The sequence below is a fragment of the Theropithecus gelada genome, chromosome 11, assembly GCF_003255815.1.
Source record: "Theropithecus gelada isolate Dixy chromosome 11, Tgel_1.0, whole genome shotgun sequence".
Classification (NCBI taxonomy): domain Eukaryota; kingdom Metazoa; phylum Chordata; class Mammalia; order Primates; family Cercopithecidae; genus Theropithecus; species Theropithecus gelada.
In genome coordinates this window covers 8689262-8701834 of record NC_037679.1, presented here as the reverse complement: position 1 = coordinate 8701834, position 12573 = coordinate 8689262, and the positions used below count along the sequence as shown (strand labels likewise).

General features: G+C 40.2%; 1 protein-coding gene across 1 annotated transcript in view; it reads right to left on the bottom strand.

Annotated features, from left to right (window-relative positions):
• Positions 1 to 12573, bottom strand: part of SPATS2 (spermatogenesis associated serine rich 2) — a 179502-nt gene that overhangs the window by 23292 nt on the left and 143637 nt on the right. Inside the window, exons 7-9 of the mRNA XM_025403484.1 lie at positions 8419 to 8680; positions 6467 to 6643; positions 3675 to 3810 (exon numbers count right to left, since the gene is read on the bottom strand). Of these exons, the coding sequence (XP_025259269.1) occupies positions 3675 to 3810; positions 6467 to 6643; positions 8419 to 8680 (575 nt within the window). The remainder of the gene's footprint in view (positions 1 to 3674; positions 3811 to 6466; positions 6644 to 8418; positions 8681 to 12573) is intronic.

Genomic DNA, 12573 nt, shown 5'->3' with positions numbered 1-12573 from the left:
AAAAAAAAAAAAAAAAAAAAAAAAAAAAAAAAAAAAAGAAAGAAAAGAAACGCCAATAAAAGGACATAACTTTTCTAAGATCAATGAGGAATCAGGAACAATTTCAAAATCTTAACCATAAACCTATATGACTTTATGTGATGTATAATCTCAAATTTCTTGCCAATCTTTTTCTCTTACCTAGTTCTCCTTTTAAAAAATATCTTTTGACTTTCATAAAATTGAAACTTTTTTTTTTTTTTTTTTTTTTTGAGACGGAGTATCGCTCTGTTGCCCAGGCTGGAGTGCAGTGGTGTGATCTCCACTCATTGCAAGCTCTGCCTCCCGGGTTCACACCATTCTCCTGCCTCAGCCTCCCGAGTAGCTGGGACTACAGGCGCCCGCCACCACGCCCAGCTAGTTTTTTGTATTTTTTTAGTAGAGACGGTGTTTCACCGTGTTAGCCAGGATGGTCTCGATCTCCTGACCTCGTGATCCGCCCGTCTCGGCCTCCCTAAGTGCTGGGATTACAGGCTTGAGCCACCGCGCCCGGCCAAACTGAAACTTTTTTAAAAGAGAAGCTGAGTGTGTATCCTGTTGGCATTTTTCATCAACACATTATATAACAATCTTCCAAAGGAGTTTATACATTCTAGCTTCATGTTCCACTCCATATCTTACCTCCTTAAGATCCTTAAACTTAAGTCAACTAACAGCTCCAACAATGAAAAGCAGACAAATATTATTAATTAACAAGAAAAGTAAACTTGGGTCTAGAGATGATTCTTGCTAAGTCACCAATAAGAAGAAATTTTAAGTTTTATACATTAGAAAGCTTCTGAGTTTACCTTTCTATAGGTGTATCAGTTTTTATTTGGCATCAAAGTGAAAGGAGTTATCTGTATAATTTCCCTAGTGGGAAAGTACATTCCCTGTCAGGGGTAATGTACTTTTACTGCTGCAAATCTGTTAGAACTCTTTGCTTTTCTTTTATGCTATAACCAACACAGAAATGGCTTTCTAAGTGACACTAACTCCAAGCTCTGCTTTGGTGCCAAATGGAGTTAGTCACTTGCCAATTATGTCTTGAAGTAGTGGCTACAAGGAACATTGAAATAAGGTGGTTTATAAACTCAATCAACCAGAGCAAAGGGCTTTATACTAGCAGGAAAGGGCAGGTAATGTCTTTCCTCAAGTTAAATTGACCCGGTTGTTACGTCAGCTAATCAATCCTAAATACACAGTTCCCAGGTAGGAAACCATTTCATTTGTCATTTATTGAAGGAGGTTCCTCCTGGCTGGGTTCCAAGTCAGCAGGAACTCACAAATCTCTCTCCTGGAACTGTGTTTCCTGGTTCAAGCTTGCTCTGAATGGAATCAGATCCTGTGACTAAGGAATCAGTAAGCTGAACAATCGTGGAGACCAGAGGCTTATCAAAGCAAAGTTGCGATGACCTACTACACTCAGCTCTTTCTTTCTTCTTTTCTTTTTGAGATAGTCTCGCCCTATCGCCCAGGCTGGAGTGCAATGGTGCGATCTCAGCTCACTGCAACCTCCACCTCCTGGGTTCAAGTGATTCTCCTGCTTCAGCCTCCTGAGTAGCTAGGATTACAGGTGCATGCCACCACGCCTGGCTAATTTTTGAATGTTTAGTAGAGATAGGGTTTCACCATGTTGGCCAGGTTGGTCTTGAACTCCTGACCTTGTGATCCGCCTGCCTTGGCCTCCTAAAGTGCTGTGATTCAGGCGTGAGCCACCATGCCCAGCCAGCTCTTTATTTTCTAAACAAGCCAACAATTATCTTACATGACAAGAATGCAGTGCAAAGGGCATGGTGCTTCCTCCTAGAAGGTCAGAAAGGGGAAAAATCAGTTACCTAGAAGAATTTCCAGAAGTTTGACCTTAATTTAAGGAGAGTTTGGAGAAATGGTGGGATTTAGATAAATACAGAGGAATAGAAGAGCATTATCAGGCTGGGAAAGTGGCATTAACTAGTAGATGGAAGAGGAAATGTGAATGTTAAGTTTTGAGACAATGAGTAATCTGGCAGGAGCAAAAATATGTGTCAAAAAAGAAGATAGCCAGGCACAGTGGCTCATGGCTGTAATCCCAGCACTTTGGGAGGCTGAGACGAGAGGATTGCTTGAGCCCAGGAATTGGAGACCAGCCTGGGCAATATGGCGAAACCCCATCTCTACAAAAAATTCAAAAACTAGCCAAGTGTGATGGTACGTGCTTGTAGTCCCAGCTACTTGGGAGGCTGAGGGTGGGAGGATGGCTTGAGCCCAGGAGGTGGAGGTTGCAGTGAGCCATGATTGTGCCACTGCACTCCAGCCTGGGTGACAGAGTCAGACCCTGTCTCAAACAAAGAAAAACAGAAGACATGACATTAAATTCCTAGCCATAAAACCTGAAAAGTGAAACTTAGAGTTCAGGACAAGGCGTGGGTAGACTACTAGATGAGTTATGTAGCCCCAAAGTAAGTTTTATTTAATGTAAGTAAATACTTATTTTATTTAAGTAAGATGATTTAACTTTTTGGAGGCATTATTTCATTTGAAAACACTTATTAATATATTTTAAGAAATGAATATTCTAGGCCAGGCATGGGGCTCATGCTTATAATCCCAACACTTTGGGAGGCCAAAGCCAGTGGATCACCTGAGGTCAGGAGTTCGAGACCAGCCTGGCCAATGTGACAAAACCTCATCTCTATTAAAAATACAAAATTTAGCCAGGCATGGTGGCGCACAGCTGTAATCCCAGCTACTCGGGAGGCTGACACATGAGAATCACTTGAACCCGGGAGACAGAGGTTGCAGTGAACCGAGACTATACCACTGCACTAGAGCCTGGCCAACAGACTGAGGCTCTACCTCAAAAACAAAATTTAAAAAAGGTGAGTATTCTATAGAACACAGTTTGAAAAACATGAAATAAAAAACAAATCAATAATTAATAAAAGGAAGGCCGGGTGCAGTGGCTCATACCTGTAATCCCGGCACTTTGGGAGGCCAAGGCAGGCAGATCACTTGAGCCCAGGAGTTGAAGATTGGCCTGGGCAACACAGTGAGACCACATCTCTACGAAATATTTTAAAATTAAAAAAAGAGCCAGGTGTGGTAGCACATGCCTATAGTACCAGCTACTTGGGAGGCTGAGATGAGAGGATTGCTGGAGCCCAGAAAGCTGAGGCTACAGTGAGATGTGATTGTGCCATAGCATTCCAGCCTGGGTGACAGAGAGAGCAAGACCCTGTCTCAAAAAATAATAATAATTAATAAAAAGGCACTTTATTGGAGTGGCATACATTAAAAAGGATGGAGGAAGGTAGGAAAGCAAAGACAGATTTTTTCTACTTTATAATTTTGTTCAAAAACATCATGTCATTTGTTATAGGATCTTGGTTTAAAAGGAGACTTTAGAGTACATGATCTACTCTATAATTATGTGTCCCTTTCCAAACAATATTAAACTCTGGCTCATTTCTAGAGCATTGTGAGTTATCTGTACTATTCTCACACTGTGACCAAGAGAAACAGAACAATGCAGAAAGCTAAATATACCATAGGATTTATAAGTGTCTCCCACTATGTAGTTAGTCATGAATGAAGAACTTGGGGAATGGCTGACCATCTTTATATTTATATATGATCGTTTTTATGCTACTGATATCAAATGCAGCTTAACTTACCAGCTCTCCAATTCAGCAAAGGCTTGTTTCATTTTCTTAATGGAAGCATCCATCTCTTCTTTAACTACAACTCGATACCGTGCAAGAGACACTGTGCAGCGCTGGAGGTCTTTTACAGATTTTTCAATATTGGAACCTTGGGGAAAAAAACCCAAAGATTTAAAAAAAAGAATAATAATATAGGTAACTTGAAAGTTGTATCTGAATACCTAAGCCAAATGTCATGTAGACTAAGAATCTTTCCTAAATAACCACCCTCCCCAATGAGAAAAACATGTTTTTATAGATTTTTGGGGAAAAAAGGATCCTAGTCAAGATGGAATAATAAGAATTGGATTTGTCCTTCTATCTTAAACAACTAAAAACATACAAAGACAAAATATATGAAACAATGGTTTTCAGACAATGTGTAACAGGTAGTACTTTTCCCCTGAGACAACAGAAACAAATGAAGTAAGGCCTGTGATTGCTCCAACTTACTGCCTCAATAGTTTATAGGCTACAATGCAGGGAGGAGAAATCCTAAACTGAGCCTGGTGGACTCCCTGAATTGAAGGGACAAAGTTGGGAATTTGGAGAGGCCAAGATGGCTGAAATTCTAGGGCAGAGTACTGGCGAGGAAAGAGCTACACACATGAGAGAGCTGCACAGAGATGCACAGAGGATTCTGAGTGTGGATCAGTCTATGAGGATAAAGAAACTACCCAAGACTGGAAAGAGAACAGGCAAAAAAAAAAAAAAAAAAAAAAAAGACTAGGCAGAACAATCCCCAGAGCTCACCAGGCCAGGGACAGTTTGTGCTCACACCAGCCAGAGTGGAAAAACCTCACAATACATGGCAGGCAGAGTAGTTGGAAGGATACTGCCTCAGCAACAGGGCAAAATTAGCTCTAGACTAAAGGCTGCTCTAGTCCCACCTAAAAAAACTTAAAAGAAACAGAAAAATATTACCTATAAGGAAGAGAAAAATCAATCACAGAGGCAGATGCAGAAATGACACAGATGATAGAATTGAGTAGAAAAGGACATCAAACAGCTATTATAATTAGATACTATATGTTCAAGAAGGTAAAGGAAAGCATAAGCATGGTAAGGAGAGACATGGAAGATATCTTAAAAGACTCCAACTGAACTTCTAGAGACAAATAAAACAATGTCCAAGATGAGAAATATGCTGCATAAAATTAACAGCAGAATAGACACTGTTAACAAAAGACGAATACAGTTGAAGACAGCAATTTTACCAACTATCCAAAATGAAATGAAACACACAGAGAAAAGAGACTTTAAAAAAGGCACCAAATTTTCAAAACTCCCTAAGTTACAGGATTTAATAGAATATAATTCACCATGTGGACATTACAAAATTAAAATGTTCTCTCTATATAGTACACTTCGAAGCACTGTATATATGAGGAAGCCAGCTTTGTAGAAAAGGATGGACTGCATTTACCTACTCAACACATTTTAACCAATTTCCAAAAGTTCTATTTGCCTTTCTATATTCACCAATCCCCAAATTACATATATAATTGATTGCTGGAAACATGGATCTAAAAAGTTTGTAACTATGCCAGGATATGTATTTTCAATTTTTTAATTTAAATTCTTCCTCATCTCAACTTGATTTTTTTTAAAGAATCTACCTAAAAGCTTTCAAGCCTTATGCATATATATATATATATACTTTTTCATTTTTGCTTGATTGGATAGTCTCAAACTTGCTCATCTGCAGCAGGCTGAGGGCTACTAGAATAATGAAAAAGGGGAGTTTACCTAATTAAAATTTGGCTCATGTGCAATAAATAATTCCATAAAGAGCTACTGATTACAAGTGTCCTTTACATTTCTGTTTCATCTGTTTAGTGGAGTGGACCACCATGCTTAGATGTATGAAACTCAGATATAGGAAACACAATCTATTATTTCTGTTTGCTGAATTATTGGCTGTTTATTTAAGTGATTATTGTAGGTTTTTTTTTAGCAAAGAGCTACCACCAGTCAATGCCACATACTTAAGAGAAAATGATCTTACTTAAAGCTAGAGTCTGTCAGAGGACTCTAGCTCAGTAAGAGCACGAAGTTATGAAGAGGAGTGAAAATATTTCTTTAAAATGTCAATGTCGGCTGGGTGCAGTGGCTCATGCCTATAATCCCAGCACTTTGGGAGGCCAAGGCGGGCAGATCATGAGGTCAGGAGATTGAGACCATCCTGGCTAACACGGTGAAACCTCGTCTCTACTAAAAATACAAACAAATTAGCCAGGCATGGTGGCACTGGCCTGTAGTCCCAACTACTCGGGAGGCTGAGGGAGGAGAATGACATGAACCCGGTAGAACTGCAGTGAGATCGCACCACTGCACTCCAGCCTGGGCTATGGAGCAAGACTCAGTCTCAGGGGGATTTAAAAAAAGTCAATGTCAGAGAATGTAGAGCTTTTACTTGTTGCGTCAACCAGGAGATAAAAATGACAGAAATAGCACAAAAATGTTGCAATAAAGCAAATAAAGAAACAGGTTAACATTAGCAGATAAGTCATCCTGGCAGTAGAGTTTGACTTTAATTTACAAAACGGGTCGTCATAATTAGATTGTATGGCATTTAAACTACTATTCAGATTCCAACTGTGTACACAAAGGTAGGGGAAGGGCTGAGTAGTCAGTCACTGTCAGCAAAATGGAAAAAGTATTAACTGATGCCCTTCTGAAACCTTATTTATGGGAACAGAGATAATTTGCCCTCTTTAGCCAAAAACACAAGATTTTCTCTCACAGGTGGGTCTCTGACTTACTTAGCTTTTTATTGGTGGAGAGGGGAACATCTTCCATCCCCATAGTTGAAAACTGAGTTTCTGTGGTAGGTCTTGAGAGAGATTTGGCAGCATTCCTGGGTTGTTGAGAATTCTGAATACAGTGTGTAGTCAAAGACTTGGTCTCAAAATCAGAGACACCATTCTGCAGCATGGATCCTGTCCAAGAAAGAGCACAGTACTTTAGAGCACAATTTAGGAGTAAACCAATCATTCTTAAGTACACAAAGAAAACAGGTAAAAATGTTTGAGGCAAAACCATGCCTCTTAAAAGACTGTAAACAATATCAACTGACACGCTAGAATAAAGATCAGAATCAGCTGGCAGCTTCTGGCTTAGCCTTAAGTTCGGAATGAAGAGAAGAGTCTGTGGCAACACATCTTTAGATAGGGAGCTCAATCCCTGTGGCTCTCCGGCTTCTTTGTAGCTTGGTAGTTTCTCTGTAACTCTGGCACAAGGAATCAAAGAAGGTCAGTATCACCAACTTCTGCAAGACTCCATGTTAAGAAAAAAAGTTTTACACTCTCTCAAGGAAAGAAGAATTTAAAAAGCTTTATGGGCCAGGCATGGTGGCTCACACCAGTAATCCCAGTTATTCAGGAAGCTGACGCAGGAGGATCACTTGAGCCCAGGAGTTTAAGACCAGCTTGGGCAACATAGAGAGACTGGGTCTCTCAAAACAAACAAACAAAAAATAACGTTCTAGGGGACAGAAGTGTAATAAGTTAGGAAGAGTTAGGAAATGAGAGGGAAGCTAGTTCAGAAAAAAATGGAAACCACTGGCTATTGTTGGTTTGAGTCAGTGCAATGTTTTTCTCTAACTCTTGTGTATGTGTGTATACTAATCAATAAAAGAACACCTAAACAGCACAGCATAAATCTTACATTGGCATTACACTTCTAAAGCCAGGAGCAGCAGGGCAGGGGAACTGGATTAACAAGTAATTTTTAAAAAGAGAAATTTCCAGTATCTTACTAACCCTCAAAAAAATGGTTAACAAAGAAAGGTACAAGATATGTGAATTTACAACTAACACTAATCTTAATTCTTCACTAGAAAACAAATGTGAGACTATAAAAACCAACAGCCTAGCTCTCACAAAAGCTGGAATTATCATTATTATATATTTCTCATTGTGTTGGGTCTTAGAATAATATCAACATCATCATCTTTCTTAATAAGTCCACAATTTTTTAAAAACAACTTAAAGTCACTTTCCGTAGTCTCTAAATACTGAGGTATTTCTCTGCTATTAACTCACTTATGCCAGAAGCTGCAATTTTTTGAATTTTTGCATGAGTGGAAAAATCAGATCTTGATGATGACTTTGAGCAGTAGGATATGAATAATTCCCACATGCTTAGTGTTCCAATAATGGAACACTAAGGTTCAAGAGTTAAAATATAATGGAACAAGAATTGTATTTTTTCAGCTGGGCGTGGTGGCTCACGCCTGTAATCCCAGCACTTTGGAAGGCTGAGGTGGGCGGATCACGCGGTCAGGAGATCAAGACCATCCTGGCTAACATGGTGAAACCCCATCTCTACTAAAAAAATTCAAAAGATTAGCCAGGCGTGGTGGCGGGCGCCTGTAGTCCCAGCTACTCGGGAGGCTGAGGCAGGAGAATGGCGTGAACCTGGGAGGTGGAGCTTGCAGTGAGCTAAAATCACGCCACTGCACTCCAGCCTGGGCGACAGAGCGAGATTCTGTCTCAAAAAAAAAAAAAAAAAAAAAAAAAGGTATTTTTTCTAGGCCTTTGATAATTATAAAATGTGACTCACACAAAAAGTAACAAAAACTAAAAAGTAAAAAGACTAATCAGCCAGCACTGGATTAAAAAAAAAGACTAGATTTAATTGATCGTTTTCTCAACGAGGAGACCCCTGTTTTTCAACTGAACACAACTTTTTCAAACTCTGTTAATAAACTCACCCATTCTATCCGGCGTATCTAGCATGGCAGACTCGGGATCCTCCAATTCTCTGGCATCTACTGAAAGTGTCTCCAAACCTTCACTGAGTGAGTCCACAGACTCACTGTCATTGATGGCACCATTGACATGGTAGCCATTCATACCACCTTTCTCTGAGGAAGGTGCAGACTGTTCCTCTTGAATGGAAACTGATTTGCTGGAATCTGGGATGCTGTTACTTGGCTCTGCGGCAGGTTTTGGTTTGTTTTTCTTCTTTTTGTTCTGAAGTTATTAAGAATTTGAAAAAGAGAAGAAAAGAAAAAAACAGATTCCCCCACAACCTAGAGAGGTAACTCTAGCTACCCAAAGGTAACCAATGTTACCAATTTCTTGTATGTTCTTTCAGAAATTTAACATTTTCACATATGCTGAACTATTGCCTAAAATAAAATTTTACTATGTAAAATCCTATACTTTAGATAAACTCAAACACATAAATATAAAACATTTATTCATGACGAAACCCACCTTAAACAAAATCAAAAGATAAATTACAAAATGCAAAAAAAAAAATGTGCAGCTTATATTCAAAAAGCTAAATATATAGAGTTCTCAGAAAAAGCAAAATAATCCCATAGAAAAAAATAGTATAAGCTGTAAGCATATGGAATGATATGCAACCTCAGTCTAATAAGAGATATACAAATTAAAACTGCACTGCAATGATCATTTTTCATCTATTAGTTTAGTAAAGGTCAAAAAGTATGTTAACACTGTAGAACTGATCAGGTTGATGGTATGAGAAACAGCCATTTTCATGTATGGAGTGTAAGGTGATACTCTCCAAGACAATTTAGTAATGCTTATCAAAATTACAAATGCACATACTCTTTGACTAGCAATTCTACTTCTAGGAATTTATTCAAGATGAGAATAACACATATGCAAAGTGATTTCTATATATACACAAGGTTATTCATTGCAATATCACTATTAACACACAGGATTAGAAATAACCCAAATGCTGGTCAATAGGGGACTGCTTAAATAAATTGTGGCACATCCAAGCAGTAGGATGACTATGTATCCATAAAAACAAGAAAGCTCTTTATATATTGAGCCATGGAATAAGCTCCGAGATATATTACATGAAAAAAGGGGCCGGGCACGGTGGCTCAAGCCTGTAATCCCAGCACTTTGGGAGGCCGAGACGGGCGGATCACGAGGTCAGGAGATCGAGACCATCCTGGCGAACACAGTGAAACCCTGTCTCTACTAAAAAAAAATACAAAAGCTAGCCGGGCGAGGTGGCGGGCCCCTGTAGTCCCAGCTACTCGGGAGGCTGAGGTAGGAGAATGGCGTGAACCCGGGAGGCGGAGCTTGCAGTGAGCTGAGATCCAGCCACAGCACTCCAGCCTGGGCGACAGAGCAAGACTCCATCTCAACAAAAAAAAAAAAAAAGGAAGCAGGCAAAGAGGAGAATAGTCTTATTTACTTATATATGCATAAAATATCTTGAAAGATTTATAAGAAATTGAAAATACTGTTTGCCTTGGGGGTAGAGAACCAAATGGCTGGGGAACAGGGAAGGGATAAAGTGTTTCAGTGTCTTGGCTGGGTGCAGTGGCTCACGCCTGTAATCCCAACACTTTGGGAGGCCAAGGCAGGCGAATCACCTGAGGTCAGCAGTTCGAGACTAGCCTGGCCAATATGATGAAACCCCATCTCTAATAAAATATGCAAAAATCAGTCAGATGTGGTGGCACATGCCTGTAATCCCATCTATTCGGGAGGCTGAGGCAGGAGAATTGCTTAAACCTGGGAGGTGGAGGGTGCAGTGAGCTTAGCATACATATATATGTTTCAGTGTATTAACTCTTGTAGTTTTGAATTTTGAGCCACGTGAGTATATTACATAGGCAAATAGTAAAGTTAAAATAAACAAAAGTCCTTTACCTTTTGTTTTGTCAAACTTGTAGCTCCACTGGCAACACCTAATTCTATTCCTAAGGCTAGGCTGATAATAATTGAATCAATATTCCCCAAGTCTTTTCTGTGGCCCTCTCCAGCAGAAACATGACTGAACTCTAGATAAAACTTTTCTCCTTAACAGCTCTCATCTTTCTTTTTCTTTCCTTTTTTTTTTTTGAGACGGAGTTTCACTCTTGTCGCCCAGGCTGGAGTGCAATGGCGCAATCTCGGCTTACTGCAACCTCTGCCTCCCAGGTTCGAGTGGTTCTCCTGCCTCGGCCTCCTGAGTAGCTGGGATTACAGGCATGTGCCACCACGCCCGGCTAATTTTTTTGTATTTTTAGTAGAGATGGGGTTTCACCACGTTGGCCAGGCTGGTTTCAAACTCCTGACCTCCAGTGATCCACCTGCCTCGACCTCCCAAAATGTTGGGACTACAGGTGTCAGCCACCCTGCTCGGTCTCATCTTTCTTCTTCTTACTTTCCCCCATGTGAACTGGCTAAGTTTTCATATCATTGGGTCATGTATATCATAACTATCCCACTCAGAGTCACATCCTATTGGACTAATCCCAACAGTTAAGTGGACTGGACTGGATTTATGCATTTGGGACTGCTAAACTGAAGCCATATTTCTTTCTCCAAATTTTAAGGAATGTCTGTGTCTCTTAACACACATCCTCTTTCAGCTCCATGCATATCTTATATCACTAATAACTTATAATCCTGGGCTAATAAATTAAGAAACTGGTGTTGGCTGGGTGCGGTGACTCATGCCTGTAATTCCAGCACTTTGGGAGGCTGAGGTGGGCAGATCACTTGGGGTCAGGCTTCGACATCTGCCCAGACAAAATGGTGAAACCCTGTCTCTACTAAAAAAATACAAATATTAGCCAGGCGTGGTGGCACACACCTACAGTCCTGACCTACGTAGGAGGCTGAGGCATGAGAATTGCTTGAACCCAGGAGGCGGAGGCTGCCGCGAGCCGAGATCGCACCACTGCACTCCAGCCTGGGCGACAGAGCAAAACTCCATCTCAACAAAACAAAAAAAAAACGAAACTGGTGTTTTCCAGGACACTCACAGTTATCTATGTAGGTTGAAAGCAGCGCAAAGAAGCTAAACAAATATTCAAAACTACAGGTATGATGAGCTTCAGGAGAATCTGTGCAGTATTAGGTAACCCTTGGAAAAAATTCTCAAGGGTCACTGAGGCCAAGCCTGGTTTTTGTTCAAGACCTGACAGGACTCCTAAAAAGTGATGTAAGAGTCATCAAGAAAGCATTTCAGAACTCCAGCACTGACTTAATAAAGAAAAGAACACCCCAAACAGATTTCACAGAGATACTCGATTAAAATCCATACTTCAAGTATTTCCTAAAGGGGTTACCTTTATGGTGCATAGCTGTGGGAAGAATTTTGAGACCAGCTGGTATCCTTTGGGAAAAGCATCTGATTTTAAGTAAATAAGGAGAAAGGAACGAGAACTAATATGTTAGGCATTGTATTATGTACTTGTATTTATTAGAGCTATCTTCCTATTTTAGAGATGAGCAAACTAAGGCACATAAATGTTAAGCAGTATCAGTCACAATGCCAGTAGACAGTGGAACAGGGTAGGAATCCAGTTCTGACTGACCCCATAGTCTGAGTGCCTTCTACCTCCCAAAGTGGAACATTGGACCCCTCTGCAAGGCACCTAATAGTTTTTTTTTTTTTTTGAGATCGGGTCTCATCATGTTGCCCAGGCTGGTCTTGAACTCCTGGGCTCAAGTTATCCTCCCACCTCAGCCTCCCAAAGTGCTGGGATTACAGGCATGAGCCACTGTGCTTGGCCAGCACCTAATAGCTTTATGTCAAAGTTCATTAATATCAGGACTACAACCCAGTTTTCTGACCAAAAATCTGAACTGTTTTAACTGATTTATGATATGAATATGGTTGAAAACCACTCAATTAGATTGCTTTCTCTTGCTTTCCTTGATTTTCTCTCTTTTTCACCCCTGACTAGTAACTGCACCACAGCAAAGTCATTCTGTTTCCTGCCTTAAATCACATGGAGAGGACTGTGTGGTACTCTGTGAGACACAGCTATGTTTCAATGTCAAATTATATATATATATATGTATTTTTTTTTTTTTTTGAGATGGAGTCTCACTGTCACCCAGGCTGGAGTGCAGTGGCCCGATCTCAGCTCACTGCA